The 20747-nt window shown below is 39.9% G+C and overlaps 1 protein-coding gene across 7 annotated transcripts in view; it reads right to left on the bottom strand.

Moving 5' to 3' along the window:
* The window catches only part of CHD2 (chromodomain helicase DNA binding protein 2), a 117132-nt gene that overhangs the window by 94326 nt on the left and 2059 nt on the right, over positions 1-20747 (bottom strand). For 2 of the 7 annotated variants that reach the window (XM_078078929.1, XM_078078930.1), the window contains exon 1: positions 16818-17243. In XM_078078929.1, coding sequence (XP_077935055.1) covers positions 16818-16918 — 101 coding nt within the window. In that variant the 5' untranslated portion in view covers positions 16919-17243. Of the gene's footprint in view, positions 1-16817; positions 17265-20583; positions 20717-20747 lie in introns of those variants that run through there. The other 5 variants (XM_036069760.2, XM_078078928.1, XM_078078927.1 and 2 more) reach the window with 4 other exon arrangements.

Genomic DNA, 20747 nt, shown 5'->3' with positions numbered 1-20747 from the left:
CCCCTACCTGCCACTCCCCCTGCTTGTGCACCTGCACACGCACGTGCACGCTAAATAAAAATAAATAAATCTTAAAAAAAAAAAAAAAAAAAGGATGAGAAACCTGAAACAGCAGGGATCCCAACCCCCAAGCCTGGCTCTAATGCCCATATTCTATTTTACCACAAGGGTTCAAAACCTTAGCGACTCAGAAAATAAACCTTTTCCCTGTTATACAATGTCCAAAACCAGTCAAGCATCCCTGTAACAGGTGACTCAACACTTCCAAGGCCTCATTATACGGACTCCTTGGCCCTTTGGACAGTAAAAGCTGACTAATCCAGCTGACTAAGGCATCTTAAGTCACTTATTGTCCCCCTGTGACCAAGCATAATGTGGTCACAAGGCAAAGAAAAGAAGAGGAAGGCTGGACAGTGTAGTGCCAAGTGCAGGCTTCAGCATCCATGGCTCGGGTCTCGGTCCTAGCTCCTCTCTCACTGCCATGCCACTCTTTAACCTGCGCCATCCTTGGCAAGGTCATGAGGGCACCAAATGGCAGGCAGGACAGCAGGACCCTATAAATGACGAGGCCTTACCCAAACATTAGGATTTTCAGAATTTCACATCTAAGCTCAGGTTCCCCTTCTAACACAAAGTTCTCCCCAGCTAGCGCTCATTAGTGAATCGGTACCACACAATTTATGGCCATAGTTGGAATTTATTACCTTTGCCTCCACCATTCGATCACAGACAGTTTTAAAGGTACAGAGGCAGCTCCAGAACTTCCTCAAGAGGAGTTTAGAAAGAAATCCCTTTTGGGCGCCTGGGTGGCTCAGTCGGTTAAGCGACTGCCTTCGGCTCAGGTCATGATCCTGGAGTCCCGGGATCAAGTCCCGCATCGGGCTCCCTGCTCAGCGGGGAGTCTGCTTCTCCCTCTGACCCTCCTCCCTCTCGTGCTCTCTGTCCCTCATTCTCTCTCTCGCAAATAAATAAATAAAATCTTTAAAAAAAAAAAAAGAAAGAAACCCCTTTCCACTTGAAAGGGTGTTAGGAATGTACTTGGAGGCTGCCATTTACATAGCCAAAGCACCCACGTGCTCAGAGAGGCCTGGAGGATTAGGAGCTGGCTGCCCACCTCCCCCCCAGCCACCCTGCGCCTGGTCACTGGGAATACCCAATCTCAGTGCCCTGTGAAACCTCCCTCCACAAGTTCTCAAGACTCAGTGCTTCAGCCTCCCTTCCCCCACCCCCACCACTCCAGCCTTACCGAACCACTTGTAGGGCCCACAGGAAGCCCGAATATTGCTCACCTCCAATCTCTGCTGGTGGCAGCTACCTCTCCAATTCTTGAAGCCTCGGGTATTACACCTTCTCTAGGAAAGCATTCTTTGTGCCCTCTCCAATCCTAAACTCAGTGCCTATTAAGTACTTCCCTAATACTCTGCCACAGCGTTACTGCCCCTGGGAACTCAAGCGGACAGCCTCACTTCCGTCTGAGAGTCAACCACCACGTTCCACCGGCTCTCCCCACTTTTAGCAATGACACACACCCCAGCCGGGGAACGGGCTCCAAAGCCCCAGCTGTTCACACCTATGCCTCTTCGCCTCCCTTGTGTCCCATCCTATACAAGTAACGTGGTCACTTGTCAACCTCCCCAACAGACCTGAGAGCTAAACTGTCTTCTCTGATGTTCCCTGTGCCTGGTGTGCTAGAGAACGGACAGGGGGACTCCCTGACTTCGCCAGGATACGCAATCTTTTTGAAACCCTTTTGAAATGAATGGTTTAGTTTTTTAATTACTATAATGCGTATTATCTCCAGACAAGAGATTAAGGCCAGAATCACATATTGGCAGTCACCACCAAATAAAACTGTCACAAGACCACAGGATGTTCCATGAAATACAGAACATTCCACCAAGACAGAAAATATCCAACTCTCAACTTAAAGAACAGAAAGCCACAAATAGCAGCATTAGTCTGCTGAAGATAACCAGAATAGTTCAGTTAGCTGGAAATCCTGTGAGCATTTTGTGCTGAAAAGCAGTAATCGCTGTAGATGTGATGGGAATGTCCCATGCCAGCACCTACATCCAGGTATGTATATAAGTAGGATCCTCACTCCCTTTAACTGCCTCATAATATGGATACACTACATTTCATTTAATCTGTCCCCTATTCATGAGACATTGAGGATATTTTTTTTTTAAAGATTTTATTTATTTATTTGACAGAGAGAGAGACACACACAGTGAGAGAGGGAACACAAGCAGGGGGAGTAGGAGAGGGAGAAGCAGGCTCCCTGCCGAGCAGGGAGCCTGATGCGGGGCTCGATCCCAGGACCCTGGGATCATGACCCAAGCCGAAGGCAGACACTTAACGACTGAGCCACCCAGGTGCCCCGAGACATTGAGGATATTCTTAAACGGTTCTCTTAACCAATAAGCTACAAATATCCTTGATATACTTCTGTATTTCTGTATTTCTGACTAGAATATTTAGATTTCCAAATCGCTCACTGTAACCAACAAACTATAAATAACCTTGTATATGCCTTCTTGTGCAGCCGCCTACTTGTGTTTGTGTAGGAAAGCGACCTCTGGAAATGTAACAGTGTAACAATAGCTTTTAAGGAAAAAAAAACACAACCATGTTTCTATCAACACCTATCTACGTGCATAGATACATTTTATTTTTTTTTAAGATTTTATTTATTTATTTGACACAGAGAGAGAGCACAAGCAGAGGAAGCCGCAGGCAGAGGGAGAGGGAGAAGCAGGCTCCCCGCTGAATGTGGGGCTCGATCCCAGGACCCTGGGATCATGACCTGAGCGGAAAACCAAATGAGCCACCCAAGCCCCAAGCATAGATACATTTTAATCACCAAACTGTTAACAGTGGTTTATTCTGTTGGATGAGTTATTTCAAGTATACTAATGGATAGGATGAACTACTTGTGTAATTTCAAAAAAAAAATTAGTATGAAAATCAAACCTCTAAAAAAATAAACACCAAATTCACAACTGTACTTACCTCTAGAGGTGAGGGAGGCAGATGTGATCAGAGCATAATGATATTGATGATGTTTTGTGACTGAAGATTAGTGGTGAGTTGTAAGTATCAGTCTTTTCAACATTGAAAATGGTTCATAATAAATCCAGACAAAAGAACCAAATGCAAAGCAAGGGATAGAAGTACCCCAATCCTACACAAAATGAGCTACAGATTTGAATGAAAGACTGTTTTTTAAATTACTTCTGAAACTATCAAGTCAAATATGACTTTAAACATAAATGACTTATTAAATATAAGACTTAAAATAATATTCAGGGGAGGGGCGCCTGGGTGGCTCAGTTGGTTAAGCGACTGCCTTCGGCTCAGGTCATGATCTCAGGGTCCTGGGATCGAGCCGCGCATCGGGCTCCCTGCTCAGCGGGAAGCCTGCTTCTCCCTCTCCCACTCCCCCTGCTTGTGTTCCCTCTCTCGCTGTCTCTCTCTCTGTCAAATAAATAAATAAAATCTTAAAAAAAATAATAATAATAATAATATTCAGGGGAAAACAAAAGTGTTTAAAAAAAAGAAAAAGCCTTCCCACAGCTAATGTCATACTCAATGGTGAAAAGGCTGAGCTTTTCCCATCAGATGAGGCACAAGACAAGTGTGCCCACTCTCACCTCTCCTATTCAACACAGTACTGTTAAGTCCTAGCTAGAGCAATCGGGCAAGAAAAGGAAATACAACATAACCGAAAAAGAAGTAAAATTGTCTCTATTTGCAGATGACATGATTTTATATGGAGAAAATCCTAAAGACTCAACCAAAACACTGTTAGATCTAATCAGTGAAGTCAGGAAAGCTGTAGCATGCAAAATTAACATACAAAAATCAGTAGTACTTCTACACTAAAAAAGTTTCTGAAAAAGAAACAAAGAAATTGATCCCATTTACAATAGCATCACCAACCATAAAATACTTAGGAACACATTTAACTGAAGAGGTGAAAGATCTCTACTCTGAAAACTTTAAGACATTAATGAAAAAAATAAAAGATGACACAAATGGGAGGCGCCTGGCAGGCTCAACTGGTGTAACGTGTGACTCTATCTCAGGGTTATTAATCAAGCCCCACACTGGATGTAGAGATTACTTAAAAATAACTTAAAAGAAGACAACACAAACGGAAAAGTATCCCATGTTCATAAGTATGAAGAATGTTATTAAAATGTCACCACTACCAAGTGCCAGCTATAGACTCAATACAATCCCTATCAAGATTTCAGTGGTATTTTTTACAGAAGGAGAAAAAGCAATCCTAAAATTTGTATGAAACTGCAAAAGACCCCAAAGAGCCAAAATAATTTTGAGAAAAAAGAATAAAGTTGGAGGCATCACACTTCCTGATTTCAAGCTATACTATAAAGCTACAGGCATCAAAACAGTATGGTACTGGCATTTAAACAGAAAAATAGATCAGTGGAACAGAACTGAGAGCCCAGAAATAAACCCGAGCATACACAATCAACTAGTATTTGACAAGAAAACCAAGAAAACTCAAGAGAGAAAAGACTGTCTCTTCAATAACTGGTGCTGGACTAGCTGGATATCCACATGTAAAAGAATCAAACTGGACCCATATCCCACACCACTCACAAAAATTAACGTAAAATAGATTAAAAACTTAAATTTAAGACCTGAAACAATGAAATTCCCAGATGAAAACACAGAAATAAAGCTCCTTAACAGCAGTCTTGGTAATGATTTTTTGGATATGACATCTAAAGTACCAGCAACAAAATCAAAAACTCAAGTGGGACTACATCAAACTAAAAAGCTTCTGCACAGCCAAAGAAACCACCAACAAAGTGAAAAGACAACCTACAAAAGGGAAAAGAAATATTTGCAAATCATATCTGATAAGGAGTTAGTATCAAAAATATAGAAAAGAACTCCTAACAACTCAACGGCAAAAAACAAACACATTAAAAATTAACAAATTAATGGGGCACCTGGGTGGCTCTGTTGGTTAAGTGGCTGCCTTCGGCTCAGGTCATGATCTCAGGGTCCTGGGATTGAGCCTGCTTCTCCCTTTCGCTCTGCTTCCCCCTCATGCACACAGGCACACGCTTTCCCTCTCTCTCTCAAATAGAATATTTTTTTAAAAAATTAACAAATTAGGGATGCCTGGGTGGCTCAGGTCATGATCCCAGGGTCCTGGGATCGAGCCCTGCATCAGGCTCCCTGCTCAGCGGGAAGCCTGCTTCTCCCTCTTCCACTCCCCCTGCCTGTGTTCCCTCTCTCACTGTGTCTCTCTCTGTCAAATAAATAAATAAAATCTTTAAAAAAAAAAAAAAGAGACCAACAGGTATATGAAAAGATGCTCAACATCACTAGTCAGTAGGGAAATGCAAATTAAAGCCACAATGAGGATTCATCTCATACCTGTTTAGAATGGCCATCACCAAAAAGACAAGAGATCAAACAAGGGTTGGCAAGGATGCAGAAAAAGGGACCCCTCGTCCACTGCTAGTGAGACTATAAATCGGTACAGTCACTATGGAAAGCAGCATGGAGGATACTCAGAAAATTAAAAATAGAACTATCCTATGACCCAGCAATCCCACTTCTCGAAATATATCCAAAGGAAACAAAAACACTAACTCAAAAAGATACCTACATATCCATGTTCACATGTTCATGGCAGCATTACTTACAACAGCCAAGACATGGAAACAATCTAAGACAGACAAATACTAAATATCATATGGTCTCACATATCTGTGGAATCTAAAAAAAGAAACTAATAACTTTTTTTAAAAACTTGTTAAAAAAAAGAGATTAGACTGGTAGTTACTGGACACAAAGGTGGCGGAGAGAACTGGAGGAAGGTATTTCCAAAAAGTACAAACTTCCAGTTGTAAGATAGGTAAGTACTAGGGATGTAACATACAACATGATGACTACAGCCAACACTGCTGTAGGATATACTGGAAAGTTTTAAGAGAGTAAATCCTAGGAGTTCTCATTACAAGAAGAAAAAAAAAAATTTTTTTTTTTTTTACTGTATCGGTATGAGAAGATGGATGGATGGACGCTACTGTAGGAATCATTTCTCAGTATATGTAAATTAAACCACCACGCTATATGCCTTAAAATCATACAGTGACATATGCCAATTATTTCCTCAATACAACTGGAAAAAGTAAATATGATACTTCCTTTAAAAGAAAAAACTCTTAATAAAGGTATAACTCAATTAATTTGCGTACTTCTCTCCTAGGAGGGCAAGTTCCTAAATGTTAAAATAGAAAAGCAGTATTTTTTTAAAAAGGAAAAAAAAATATTTAAAAACCAAAAAAACTATAAATACCTCCACATTTAAATCACTGACAATCTAATTATTCCCTCAAAAGACACGATTAAATTTTATGCAGATTTGTTATAAAGACCTAATCATGATACTAAATCATTATCAATACATAACTGTAGCTTGTGATGCTGATTCAGACCAGGAGATGTGGAAAATCCACAAGACTCGACTAAATGGGTCAAATTGAGTTAGTGGTGGGGTGGGGGGAGTCCTTTAATTAAGCTTTCACCTAAACAAATAGAGTCATAAAATTACCTGATTTCCAAAGGCATTAATAGCGATAAAGCAATTAAAAATGGAATATTCAGGAATCCATCACATATACAGAATCCTCATGAAAAGTAAGTGAATCTTAAAATTACTCAAAATCTAATTTGCAGACAAGTCTTGTAATTTAGGGCTGAACAATCACAACACGGAAAATACACTGTAAAAAATAACAAAAGGGACTCATCAAAACTGGAATTTTATTTTGTTTTTTTAAAGATTTTTTTATTTGAGAGAGAGAAAGAGGCAGAGGGAGAAACAGACTCCCCGCTGAGCAGGGAGCCCAACATAGGGCTCCTTCCCGAGACTCAGGGATCATGACCTGAGCCGAAGGCAGATGCTTAACTGACTGAGCCACCCAGGCACCCCAAAACTGGAATTTTAGATTCCAATAGGAAATAAATGCTTGTAAAAAAAAGTTTAACACCTCTTTTCACTTGTGGATAGAAAAAGATTTGGTATCTCTTCAAAACCCTTTTCGAAGTTCGCAAAAATGGAGTGATGAAGTTTATTTTACAACTGTTCTTTGAAAGCAAGTGACATTAGCTATTGTTCCCATTTCAATTTTTTTATCGCTGTTTCCCGAATGGCCACAAGAGGTCAGCACAGCAACACTTCAGTTAAAGAAAAGCAAGCCTGTGGGTCCTCTGCCCAAGAGCTGCCATTTCAGCACTTGGGGTAGTGTTTATTTTCTGAAACTTACAAAATGGCTGAACTGTTTGGCAGAGGATGGGTTTTTTTAATCAGTGAAAGCAAAATCTGGGAAAAAAAAAAAAAAAAAACAGAAAGCAACCTACACTGAAATTCCTTAAAACTTACTTCCAGACTAAATTCTATCAATGATTTAATAGGTAATATTTATGGAGCACTTAGGTGTCAGGCATATGCAAAAATTTTCCTCTAAATCTTTATAAAAACCCTCTAAGACAAATTATCCTTACTTACAGAAGAGGCCTAGCCCAAGTGTATATACATGATGTCATCCCACAGCCCCAGAGAATGGAATTCACATTGTCCCACCATCATACTTTCTTCAGTTAAACAAGTCATTGAACCACCCACAGTTAATGCAGAGCAACTCCTTCTCAATCACTTCTTTGTGTTTTGGGAGGATGGAAAAGCAAAGATCATTAAACCATGAGTTTCTTATTGATAAAGAATACTAGATGCAGTTCCTTAAATAAATGGAACTGCATTTAAGACCTTTATTAAGACCTCCTCCACCAATGGTAGGTTCAAGTCCTACCATTCTGAAGAATACACGAGACACATTATAAACAAGGTTAAAAGACAAGTAACAGATTGAGAAGAGGAATTTCAATATAGTATGAGAAGAATTACACAGATCAAAGAAAAATCCATAGAAAACTGGAAGAAGGACAAGGGACATCAACTACAGAAAAACTTATGAAAAGGAAATTAAACCTCAGGGGTGATTTGAGAAGTGTATTATTACAACAGATTATTTCACATTCAACTGCTTTGTAGAAATTAAAATGTATGATAATACTAAGTGATGCAGAGAAAATAGGCAAGATAGTACTCATACACTGTTACTGAAAAAGCAATCGGCAGAGGCTTTGCAAAGCAACTTGCCATTTTCCAGTAAACCTCAAAATAGCCATATGAATCATTCAATTCAATCTGTGGATATATAACCTGACGAATTATTCAATTTGTGCAGGAGGGGGAAGTATAAAAATGTTCATGGCTCTGCTCATAAAGACCAAAAATATAAAGGAAATAAATGTAGATTCATACTATACAATCAACTACAAGTTAGACTAGGAATGGATTAGATCTATAAACATCAACACAGCAATTTCAAAACTATTAGATTTTTAAAACACATTACGCAAACAATGTAATTTTTAAAATGCCAATTTTTTATATGCCAAGTTCATGAACGTGACTAAAGAGAAGGGGTAAATAGGATTTTAGCCATATCTAATTTGTTTAGAGCTTTAATTGTATTCTTTGCATTTTTCTGAGTTTTTCTGAATTTCTCAAAAAGGACTGTTTCTAATATTGCAGAATTGATCAGTATTCAGGAGCAGACCTTTCTGGGGTCTGACAGTTCCTCTGGAAGTTACTTCAAACACTGGTAACACCATGGCTCCTCTTACCAGAAAAGGAAAAAAAAAATGCACACAAAAATGCTGCTTACAGTTTCAAGAGACAAAAACTGAAGTCTCATCAGCACCTCCCAGATTCGGAAATTCAGTGCTAACAAGGGAAAAACATCGACCTGTAATAAGCATGCTCCTAACATTCTCAACTGGAACCCAAAGTCATCTTGTCTCGATCATGCTACCTCTGCTCCCCCAAACCAAGGAACACTGAGTAGTCCTAAATGGCTCAGGAAGCATCAAACAAATGGCACCCATGCACACACACCACCAGGAAAAAGTGAGTGAGAGCAAGAAAGCCTGGATGAGGTACAAACCAGATAACCATTTCACGAATAGCTACCCAATTAGATCTGCCAGTGCACTAAGGATCCTACAAGAACATTAAGACTTTCTAATCCACCGAGTAGTGAAAGCAGGCACTGCGGGGGGGGGGGGGGGGGGCTCTTTCTATAACCAACCATCTCATGTGATGTATTTACCACCACTTTAGAGCCCTGAGGACAGATGGCCTAGTTTGACCACAAATTCCTTTCAGCCCTTTGGGTCTTAAACTTTTCTTTCCTTACTAACTTTTAGGCTATAATCTTAAGACTTCCATAAGGTAGCAAGTCCAACGTTCAAAGGAGGTTTAAAAGGCCTGAATGCTAACCTCAATAGTAAATGATTTCTGCCCAGTGTCATAGGACGTAAGTGGGGTCCCTGGATCAAGCCACAGAAAAACAATAGGAATGGTGAGAACTCCCAACTTTTTTTTAAAGATTTTATTTATTTGACAGAAAGAGAGAGCACAAGTAGGAAGAGCGAAAAGCAGAGGGAAAGGGAAAAGCAGGCTTCCCGCTGAGCAGGGAGCCTGATGTGGGGCCTGATCCCAGGATGCTGGGATCATGACCTGAGCCGAAGGCAGACGCTTAGTGACAGAGTCACCCAGGCGCCCCCCGACTCCCAACTTTCTTAATAACAACCAATATTCACTGTGGCAAGCACTTTGCTAAATATTTTAGACCACAGTTTCTGAAGCGTGGCATTATTGACATTTGGGGCCAGATAACTCATTATCTGTTGTGCAAGGCTGTTCCGTATGTGTTACAGGATGTTTAGCAGCATCCCTAGCCTCCACCGAGCAGATGCCAGGTGCACCCCAGACCCAACCAAAAATATCTCCAGACACTGCCAAAAGTCGGGGATGGGGATGTCCCTAGTGGGAAACCACTGCTTTCAGAAGCATTATTTTATTCAATTCTAACTTCCCCAAGAGACACATACCCTACCCTTTCTCCTTTTTTAAAAGATAAAGAAAAAAGCTCAGAGGTTCCTGCCCAAGATTTTACAACTAAAATGCAGAACAGAGGGCGCCTGGGTGGCTCAGTTGGTTAAGCGTCTGCCTTTGGCTCAGGTCATCATCCCAGGGCCGCACCAAGCTCCCTGCTCAGCGGGGAGGGGAACCTGCTTCTCCCTCTCCCTCTGCTGTTCCCCCTGCTTGTGCTCAATCTCTCTCTCTCCCCCTCTCTGTCAAATAAAATCTTAAAAGAAAAAAAAAGCAGACAGAAACCCAAATTCCTGTCCCAATTAGCCCTTATTTCCCAAAACAGCTTCAGCAGAAGAAACAACCGTGGTTGTTCAACCAGGTTCCTGAGCACCTCCCAAACCCGACTGAATTCAAACTTACAGGTGAAAAGTCTGTGAATATGTTTAACAAGCAGTCAAAGTGACTCTTAGCAAGTAAATTTGGGGACTTAAATGCCTAAAATGCTATAAAGCTAAATTCAAAGGGAAAAAAATTTTTTTTAAATCAAGCAAGGGAAATAAGAGAATTTGACCCATCACTTGCCTCCCTCAAAGTCACAACTTACCAGCCATACACTGGCTCTATTTGAATGTCAAATAGCTTCTACTGGAAATGAAGACACTCAAGATTTTCAACACCCACCACCCACCACAATCAAGAGCTGTTTCCTTTCAGAGCATGTCTACAGAGCAACTGTTTCCAACCCTGGCTACACAACAGACCCACCTGGGACGCTCTGACAATGCCAATGATCTCCCCTGCCCTACTACATAACCCCTAAAATCCAAGCAGGTTTGGGGCCTTTAAAAAAAAAAAAATTCTCAATGGATTCTCATGCAAAAGCTATTTGGGAAGTAAGTATGGGAACTAAGTTTAGAACAAAACACCAAATTAGAAGCCCCGTCCTCATAATCCATTGCCAAATCTAAAGTGGGGGCGGGGGAGCAATGGGAGTCAGACTGCAAAAGGACACAGTTCTTCTGAGATTTCCAGTACCTCCCCCTCCCAACCACCCTCTTTCCTGGTGAGTCCCCAAGCACCCTCATGGGAATCACTTCAGCAGCCACATATTAACTAGAAATGCTTTATGCAAAACGATGACTTTTTGAGCAGCACTGAGTTTCCGGCATCAATCAACCCTACAATGCATTCAGATTTTGAGGTTTGGTTTCTTTAAAATGCAGTTTTTTAAGAGAAACAACGTATAGGATAATTCCAGATTTGTACCATTTTCCCCTACATACAGTTTCCTCTTAGCCATCTAATTTGATGGCAACTTTTGACAAGATGCTTAAGTGACCCCTGGAGCCAACCTACCAGTGTTTGAATACAATTCTACCATGTTCTCCCCCTCCCCACAACGCCTCAGTTTTTCTATTTGCAAAACAGGGATGGTAATCACACCTACCTCATAGGCTTGTGAAGATTACCCACTTAACACATATAAAGGAACTTGTTCTAACAAGTTCCAGGCTCACAGTAGGCTCTATAAATGACAGTTATTGTGTCTTTCCAAAGCAAACAACTTAGTTTTCATTGAAATATCTCTCACAATCATCTTGTCCATTGGTTTGGTATGTTACTGAAATGCAAAATTACCAGCGACACCAGCATAAACAAATTTGAGAAGTAACTACAAATCCTTGTTATGTATACAACTCCAGTGAAGGAACACAATGGGATGGGTATAAAAGAGCTCAGCAGGATGGAGGACCACCCACAGCCTTTCAAAGGAAGAGAGCTCGGTGACAGTTAATTTGGGGAGTTGGCTAACCAGAAGGAGGGCACTAGCATTTCTGCTACACTAACCCTCACATTAAATAATATACACATTAAAAAAAAAAAAAACCTTAAAATTTAGTGCCTGTCACAAAGCAGTCAAAAGAGTGTAAATCTACTCCAGTATTTTCCCATAAAATTCTTACCACATGCTGTTTTCCTTTATGATAAAATCCAAACTGAAGGATAACCAGCGTTATGGGTACTGATGAACTTAGAAATAAGCCATACAAATGCCATTCTCTGAGGTTTATTATCATATTCTGTTCCTTTTTTTTTTTTTTTTTTATGCTGGTGACAATTCACAACCCACCAACTCTAAATAACTGCTCCACAGCAGAGCCCACCTCCACTGCTTTAGACAGTTACCCGTATCAGCTGGAGGGAAAGGGGATTCTGAATGGAATGTAATTGCATTCAAAGTCAATTCTGGAATCCAAACTTTTAGAGGGATCTAACAAGGGCTAAGTGGAGAATTATAGTAAGAAAGTGACAGCACTAGAACTTAAAGCATGTAGGACAAGAATTCGAAAATCTTGGGGTCGAAAGCTTCCATCAGCACACCACTACTGCAGGACCAGGCATGACCTTTAATGCAGAAACTGTTCCTCCTCCATCACACACAACAACCCTTAACAGCACCCCACCCACTTTCGCTTCCAGACCTCCAAAGGCAAGCTGCTAGTAAAACTGCCCTAAAGGGGCACAGAGACACGCAACAGGAACATCAAGGGCTAGAAAAGAATCCAACAAGAGTGCTCTGTCAAAGATTCAAACCCATGCAAACATGTGGAAACACATGCACATTTAAAATGCATGTAGAGCGTGGCGCCTGGGTGGCTCAGTCGTTAAGCGTCTGCCTTCGGCTCAGGTCATGATCCCGGAGTCCTGGGATCGAGCCCCGCATCGGGCTCCCTGCTCTGCGGGAAGCCTGCTTCTCCCTCTCCCACTCCCCCTGCTTGTGTTCTCTCTCTCGCTGTGTATCTCTCTCTGTCAAATAAATAAACAAAATCTTTAAAAAAAAAAATAAAATAAAATAAAATAAAATGCATGTAGAGCTTTGGAAAATTAACTCAATCCTAAGGAGCTGGGCTGCACTGGAGTATTCTTTAAAGATTTTATTTATTTGAGAGAGTGAGTGAGAGTGCGCGTGTGTGCAAGAGAAAGAGAGAGAGCACAGAAGGAGAGGGAGAAGCAGATTCCCCACCGAGCAGAGAGCCCCATGCGGGGCCGTATCCCAGGACCCTGAGATCATGACCAGAGCCAAAGGCAGACGCTTAACCGACTGAGCCACCCAGGTGCCCCTGGACTGGAGTATTTTTAAGATGCCCTCCAGGGTCTGCTATAGGAACAAGTAATAGAACTCAAATCACTCACAAACCAAAAGGAAAGGGAATGAAGAACGTTAAGAAAACCAACAACACAGAAATCTTAAACCTAGACTACAGTTCTAGCAGAATAAAACTGGACTTTGGGCATTATGCTAAGTCAAATATATGGTGCTATGGTGCGGGTGCATTACTAAAAAGCAAGCCACAGCCGACTGGACATTGGTTATAAATATTACTGCAGTTACATCTATATCCAAACAGCACTGCTCCTTGGATTCCTTATTCACTCTTGCACAGCTTGAGAGGGGAAATGAGGCAGAGGGAAAATCAGGGCAATAATCACTCGCTCCAGAAGGGGGTAAAAGGTACCTACTCAGTGTGACTGCCAAGAGTTGGGCTGTGACTCACACAAGAAGCTGTTCTGGTCCAGAAAGAATCATACACTCCCTTCAAAAGGCTGGCTTTCTCAGAAGGAAATTCTAAGAGAGGATTAACTAAAAACACACCCAAGGTTTCAACTAACTAAAAGGGGACTTGCCTTCATTTTAGAATGATTTAGACAGATTCCTGTATCAGCTGGAGAGAAAGGGGCCTAAATTAGGCCTAAACGAGCTCTTGTGGGAGGCCAGGACACCAAACTCACTCTCAGGGACAATCTGGCTCTTAACAAGGAATTTAGTTCAAGAGGGGGAAGAAAGTAAGATAAAGCATTGGAAGTAAAATATTACTCATGGCTTACATTTAAAGAGCACTTTGAATTAACAGGCTCTTTGCTAATAAGCACTCTATAGACATTACTTAACTTCATAACCCAGTGAAGATTATCATTATCCACATTTTTAAGTGAGAAACCCACAAGTCCAAACAGTGAGTACTTCACAGGCCTAAACTGGGAAAAAAATTTTCAGGATCCAGGTAAACATTGCACTGGTGTGTATTAGGTATACAGCTCTTGCCAGGTATGGAAGTTAACAGTTAAACACATCACAAGTAACAAAATAACTCATTAAATTGAATCCAAAGTATAAAATCAGGACCATCCTTAGAATGATGCCTTAGCCAAGGCTCATCTGCACCATTTCCCCAAACTAAGGGAACTCTCCAGTAAAGGGAGTTTAAAGTACTTTTCATTATGGAATATAATCCAGATGATGTCACTGAATTAACCAAAAAAGGTGACCCTAGCCAAATGTCTTAACAATAAAATACTAAACAGGAACTGTTTCAAAATGTACCGTGAAAGGCTTCCACACATCTAGGTTCTCCATGATTTATTTCACAAAGCAAAGGCTCATTCCCCACCTCATAAGCTGCACTCCAACTTTTTCTAAAAGTCTCTGTCCCCAGGCTTGCCCTACCAATTAAAGTTTAAACTGTTTCAGGGGAAAGGTCATAGCAGACCTATAAATAACGTGTTCCAACACTGTACTAAGTTACTTATTACAAAATAAACATACAATAAACCTTAAGTCTAGGAATTTGATGGTATTTGGTATTTGATGGGTATTTGATGATTGAGTCAACTTTTCGTTCTGGCTTTATACTAATAACGCTAAAGCTCCAAAGCAATAGCAATCTTGCTAAGGTATAAATCTGAATTCAATGCCGGGGCAGGCTAGAAGACAGGAGACAATTGCTCACCTATAACAACAAGCATAATTTGGCAGCATAGCTTATTTCTGTACTAAATAATTCTTAGGTGATTTAAAAAAAAAAACTTTCGTCACTAATGTGACCCCCACCCCTCAAGAAAGCCAACGGAGTTCTAAGGTTTGCAGAAAGAACCTAACAGTCCTTAATAAACAACAACAACAAAAAAGGCTCATAAACAAAAAATTTACTAGGTGTCACACAGAGCAGTCACTCAATTTTTGTCAGGAACAAGTTTTTATAGGAGAAAGTATGGGGACTTTGGAAATCCCAGGGGCCTCAAGAAGTTATCTCACAATTGTTAAGGATTTGCTGTAGGAGGGAAGGGAGAGGAGTAAATTAATTATAAAGTCTGTGAAAGGTGTCCGGGGGTGGGGCGCTTAGTCAGTTGAGCATCTGACTTTTGATTTCGGCTCAAGTCATGATCTCAGGTTTGTGAGATGGAGCCTTGCGCTAAGTGTGGAGCCTGCTTAAGATTCTCTCTCTCCTCTCCATCTGCCCCTCCCCCTGCACGCTATCTCTCAAAAAAATAAAAAATAAAATGTTTCAGATACTGTCAGATAAAAGTCAACAAAACTTCCAGATTCACCTCTCAAACAATAACCTGCTAAAACTTTCACAAAATTCTTCATCAAATACTGTTTGATCACGTTCCTGTGAGGACTTAATCTTTACAGATGTTAATTTCCAAGGTGCCAAATATCAATTGGAAACTAGGTTTTAAAAAGCCAAAGAAAAGACAGATTAAATCAACACTTTTCTTGCCATTTCATGCCATTCTGCACACAGAAGGAAAAGGCACAGAAGTCTAAATGAAAAGCCTGCTTACTCTGGTTCTTTAAAAAGTTCACTGGCTCCAAGGGACATGCAAACAGTTCATAAATTGCTGTTATCATAATATGCACTTTAACGCACATAGTAATGGTATCTATATTTTGGGCTAAAAAATCTTCAACAGAGTAGTTTTTATCCTGGAACATGAATGCAATGCCACTTAATTCTTAACCTAGTTTTTAGGAATTTAAAGACATCTAGTAAATAATAAAAATTTAATACAACTAACCAGAATTCAATCTCAATACACAGAAAGAAACTTCGTTCTTGCTGCTTTAAATGCACTTCTGGAGTTTGAAGTTCCAGTTAATGGTCAAGTTCTACAAGTATTTACTGCTAAGGCTAATTCTTTTATATATAATTTATACCTGAGCATGTAATTTAAAAATCTCTTATCAAATCTTTGATGAACCAAGTCTATAAAACAAATAAAAATCCAGTTTCACCTAAAGTTTCCATGAACTATTCAAAGAATTCTTCCTAAAGAATCAAGACTAAGTGAACCTACAAAACCTACCATAACAGTGAATTTTACCTTTTTTAAACTTTATTCAGAGATGCCCAAGTAAACCTTTCTACCTACAATCGACACCTCTCTTAGAGTTAACATATTTTACTCAGTAAGAAACATCTAAAATATGGCCAATTACCTGACAACTGTTACTGCTAAAAAATACTCCAATAGCATAGAGGGGGGGAAAAAAAAAACACACCTTTTTGTCAGGGTACAGTAGGAAAACATAATACAGCCTTTTCTTCACACTTAAATTCATTACTTGTGACTGAATAATGAAATCATCATTGCTAAACTAGGATTATTTTTTTTAAAAAAGAAATCCTTGCCAAGGGTTTCCCAGTAAGACAGACCATGAGCATAACCACAGCATTTTAACAAGTTTACCAGGACCGAATTAAAATTTCCAGGATCGGGGATCTCACAGATTTCCCAAGGTTCTTCCAAGTGATTCACTCCACTATCAACCAAGTTTTGGGGAGTCACGGTTCCTTAACAAAGTGCTATTAACACTTAAAAGGAGTTGTTTTCTAACACTTGTATGCATAGTAATGGGTGCCTAATGCTGTATTGTTGTTCTTTTAAAGTTAACTTAATATTTATAGTTAAGTGAAAACTCCTACGCTCTTTTCGAATCATCCCGTAATCTTAAGAAATAAATCACTTTGCACATACTGACCTGAGTTTTCCTCCATCAAATGCCAACTGAGAAAATGTATGGTACCAAGTAAAAATGCACGGGGACAAGTTCAAATAATCTTCCCTTTGTTTATGAGCCATGATTAGACAACAGCTGTAATACCCGTTAGGACGTCTCACTTTAAACAAAAATATCTCCTCTGACAGTGAAAAGGTTTTGGTCAATGATTAAGCTTACTAATCTCTTCACACTGAACAGAAAAAAAAGAAGAAAAAAAAAAAAAAGACTCGCTAGGATATGAGAAAGGAAAGCGAAAAAAATGTAAAAACTGGCAGGTTTTCGATTTGAAGGTTTCCGATTAGCGCCTTTTACTTTCCCCAAAAGTAGAAGCCGCTCCTGAGAGGAACACCCTTCCGAGGGATGGGAAAAGGAATACACGCTGCAGGGTGTGGACGGCTAGAAGGAAGGGCGCAGAGGACTGCCAGAGGCGAAATCGGTCGGGAAGAGGCCGCCCACCGGAAAGTCCCAGCCGGAGCTCCGCTCCCTTCCCCTTTCTACCCCCCGCCCCCCAAAGCTGCTGGCTCGCTAGACGAAGAGGAAGCACCCTGGTTGCGCACGCAGCCCAACGTCACTGCGTTCGCTCCTCCCAGGAGCGAGACGATGCGCCTGACGTAGCGGGGCGGGGCCTGCCGGAGGCCGCCGCTGTTGACCCGCTGTTACCAAGCGTGCGCACAGCCAATCAGCAGCAGGCGCCGGCGCCGGCGCCGGCCGGCCTTTGAACTCGGCACGGCAACTTCCTGCTGTTTGGCGAGTACACAGTGCAATGCAGTATGTCTGTCAGCGCTGCGGCACAAAGGAACAGCCATTTTGTGACTGAGCTGGACCTGCACCAAGATGCCAGGGGCTCACAGAGCTGCTGCCTGCGCTAACTACCGAGCTGCCCTTTATTTTAGCACCAGAGAACCAAAAAAGGGGAGGCTGGCGGGGGGGCGGGAGGAGTAGTTTTGATATTTCAAGTTTCCATTCGATTTTCAATCTTCTCAAAAGTCCCGATTCTTAAGAATTATCAGCATCATAAAATGGCTGCCACTTAAAAACTGCCTGTTCAGTCCACAAGCAACTGCATTATGCCATTTCTAATTAGCCCCAGGCTTTCAGAATAACTGCTAAGAGCTGATTAAAAAGCAGAAGATTTTGCCCGCACCGCAGGTTGTCAAAATAATCTGGTTCAAAGGCAGACGATTTAGAGATAAATTTAATAAACTGTCTCAGTTCTTTAGGTAAAACTGCAAACGCAGCGTCCTAGAACACACAGAACTCTTTGTGTGCACAGTTCCATTCACATTCCCTTCTCTCCTGTCTCCATTCTTTATTACTGAAGTTACCCCCAAACTGCCAATTATTTAGGTAAGAAGTGTGTGGCATACGGTTCTATATATGTCCTTCACTAAAACTTTGTTTTAAATATTTAGAAACTTTACAGATATATCAAGAATTTTAAAATCATATTTTTGAAAGTGAACTTTTTAATCTTCAGAAATCACGGTATACAACATGTAACATTTAAAGCATTAACAAAAGAAGACAGGAATAACAAACTTTATATAATAACTATAGTCATTGCTTTATTTCCAAAAACAGTGAAGTATCAGGTTTACCTAAACTTGCACTCAAGCCTTTCAGATCCTAAACTAATTCTCAGAACAGAGTTTACTTGACCTGCAAACTCCTCCCTTCCTCTCTTGTGGCTCAGGCTGCAAAAGTGGTTTTTGTAGTATTCCCTAAGCACTAGATTTTGTGCCATAGAAACTAGGTCCTTTACGAAGAAATTCTGATAGATTAAGGACCAAGTACTAGTACCTGAAGTCTCCTGAACTTTAGCTTCCTAAAAATAACAATCTACCACAATAAACACCACTAGCATGCCATTAAGCTTTCCAATTTTAAAAGGAAGTGATGTCATAATTATGTACATGTATTAAGGTATGCAATTTCAGATAACTAATTTAAAACTCCATCTTCAAGGAGTCTCTCAGTTTTTTTGAACATTCATCAGGTATGTGAAACTACTTGACAAAATGCATTTAAAAGTACAGTACATGCTTCCTTGTTAAGCTGTAACCCCACTGCCAATAAGTAAATGCATGACAACTTCCAAATAGTTTTCTAGGAGAGTAAATTATTAAAAAAAAAATAGCAACACTGCTTAATTTTTGAAATTAGAAGGCAGTCTCATCAATGATGTTAACCACAAACCTTGCATAAGAAAGCCAAAACCTAGGTGAGACTATGCAAATCATACATACTCAAGGGAGTAACAATTTTAGGTACTGAATCTTTAATAATTTGTCAAATACACCTGGGGATTCCTATTTCTTCAAATTGCCGTTACTTTTCAGAAAAATCAGCTTAGGATTAGTGCAGAAGTTTTCTGTCCTAAATCAAACCTAGATAATTACATGGGCAATTCAGTTCAAGAGACAGCAGTCCAAACTGTATGACAACTCAATTTACAAAAGAATTTGGAAAGGTATTTTTAAAAGCAAGGGTTGAAATATATTAGTGTAATAAAACAAACTTCAACATTTGTAATAAACCAGTTCAAAACTTTCAAATTCAATGAATCTAATAAGTATATTACTTCTATAAAATTATAAAAGTAAAAGCAAAACTGGGGGGGAAACTCACATAACCAATGACATCCTTAACTGTAGGATGTAAAATTCATAACAATTTATAAGAACACACATCAAGAAACGCATTCATATGTACTTTTAAAAAATTAATATACAGCTCATACAACAAAACGTCTAAGAGGCTTTATTACTTAGTCACTAATAAAATACTCCAACAAATGTGAAACAAATCGTGATCTAAACAAACAGTATATTTGTAAGCTTCAGAAGATAAAGCATTCCAGGCGACTCTGTCAAAATAAATCAATAAATTTAAAGCTGCTACAACTAAAATGCAAGAATAAGATACTACACATCTACCAACCAGAAAGCACTGTCTGAATATAAGCATATAAATGCAAACCTTAAAATACTTTAAATGCAAAATATACAAATATAATCACAGTAACAAACACAAAAGAGAAGTATATTAAGAGTATTCCAGGATTTCTGTGATCACAGGTTTGATTTCATAAATGCAGGAACTGTAACCATGGTGTAAAGGTTTTGATAAATCTTATCAAAATTTCCTAAAATGTCAAGAGTATCAAAAGAAATATAGAGTCAAGTAAAAACATAAACTGAGAGGCATCAGTCAAAGGGTCCTTTTTGCAATTTCATTTTAAAATGCACATTTTTTCATTCATATAACTTTCTCAAACGTCTATTTACTATAATTTACTACCACAAGGCTCCTCTATGGCCTTCAGTTACAAGTTTGGGTATCCTAGATTCTTCAAAGAAAAAATTTGCCTTGTATGTAAAATGGTGCAATGCAGCAATGGCTAAACCGACAAGGTCATTTTTCTACAGCACAAAAACCTAAAAACTGAAATTTATTAACAGAAAAACTGTAGTTTACAGGAAAGGCCCCTTTGAATAAAGGTACCTTACCTTTTGACTGCTGTAAGAGGCCTTAAGTCACAACTCAACTTTCATAAATTGCTACCAAAAAATTAGGGTGTGGCATATTAGCAATCTCAAGGTCACGCTTTAAAAAAACGAATCCAAATTAGTAAAATACTTAAAATAAAACAGACAGCTTTCCCTGTCTGTCAAGGTAAACGATGTAAGCTGAGGTTTCCCCCCCCAAAAAAAAAGAAAAAAGGAAGAAAGTTGATAGCTCATACCTCGATGCATTGCTGTGTAGCGAACTGTCCTCCTCTTGGCTTTTGTCCTTATTTCTCATCATCTTTTAATTCTTAAATATTTAGGGGGAGGGGGAATCTGTGTTTGCTTTGAAGTCCTGTGCCCAGGTATTTACTGTCAAAAGTTGAAAGAAAGGTAAGGTCCC

Source organism: Halichoerus grypus, chromosome 8 (assembly GCF_964656455.1).
Source record: "Halichoerus grypus chromosome 8, mHalGry1.hap1.1, whole genome shotgun sequence".
Lineage (NCBI taxonomy): Eukaryota > Metazoa > Chordata > Mammalia > Carnivora > Phocidae > Halichoerus > Halichoerus grypus.
This window is presented reverse-complemented; position numbering and strand designations above follow the sequence as displayed.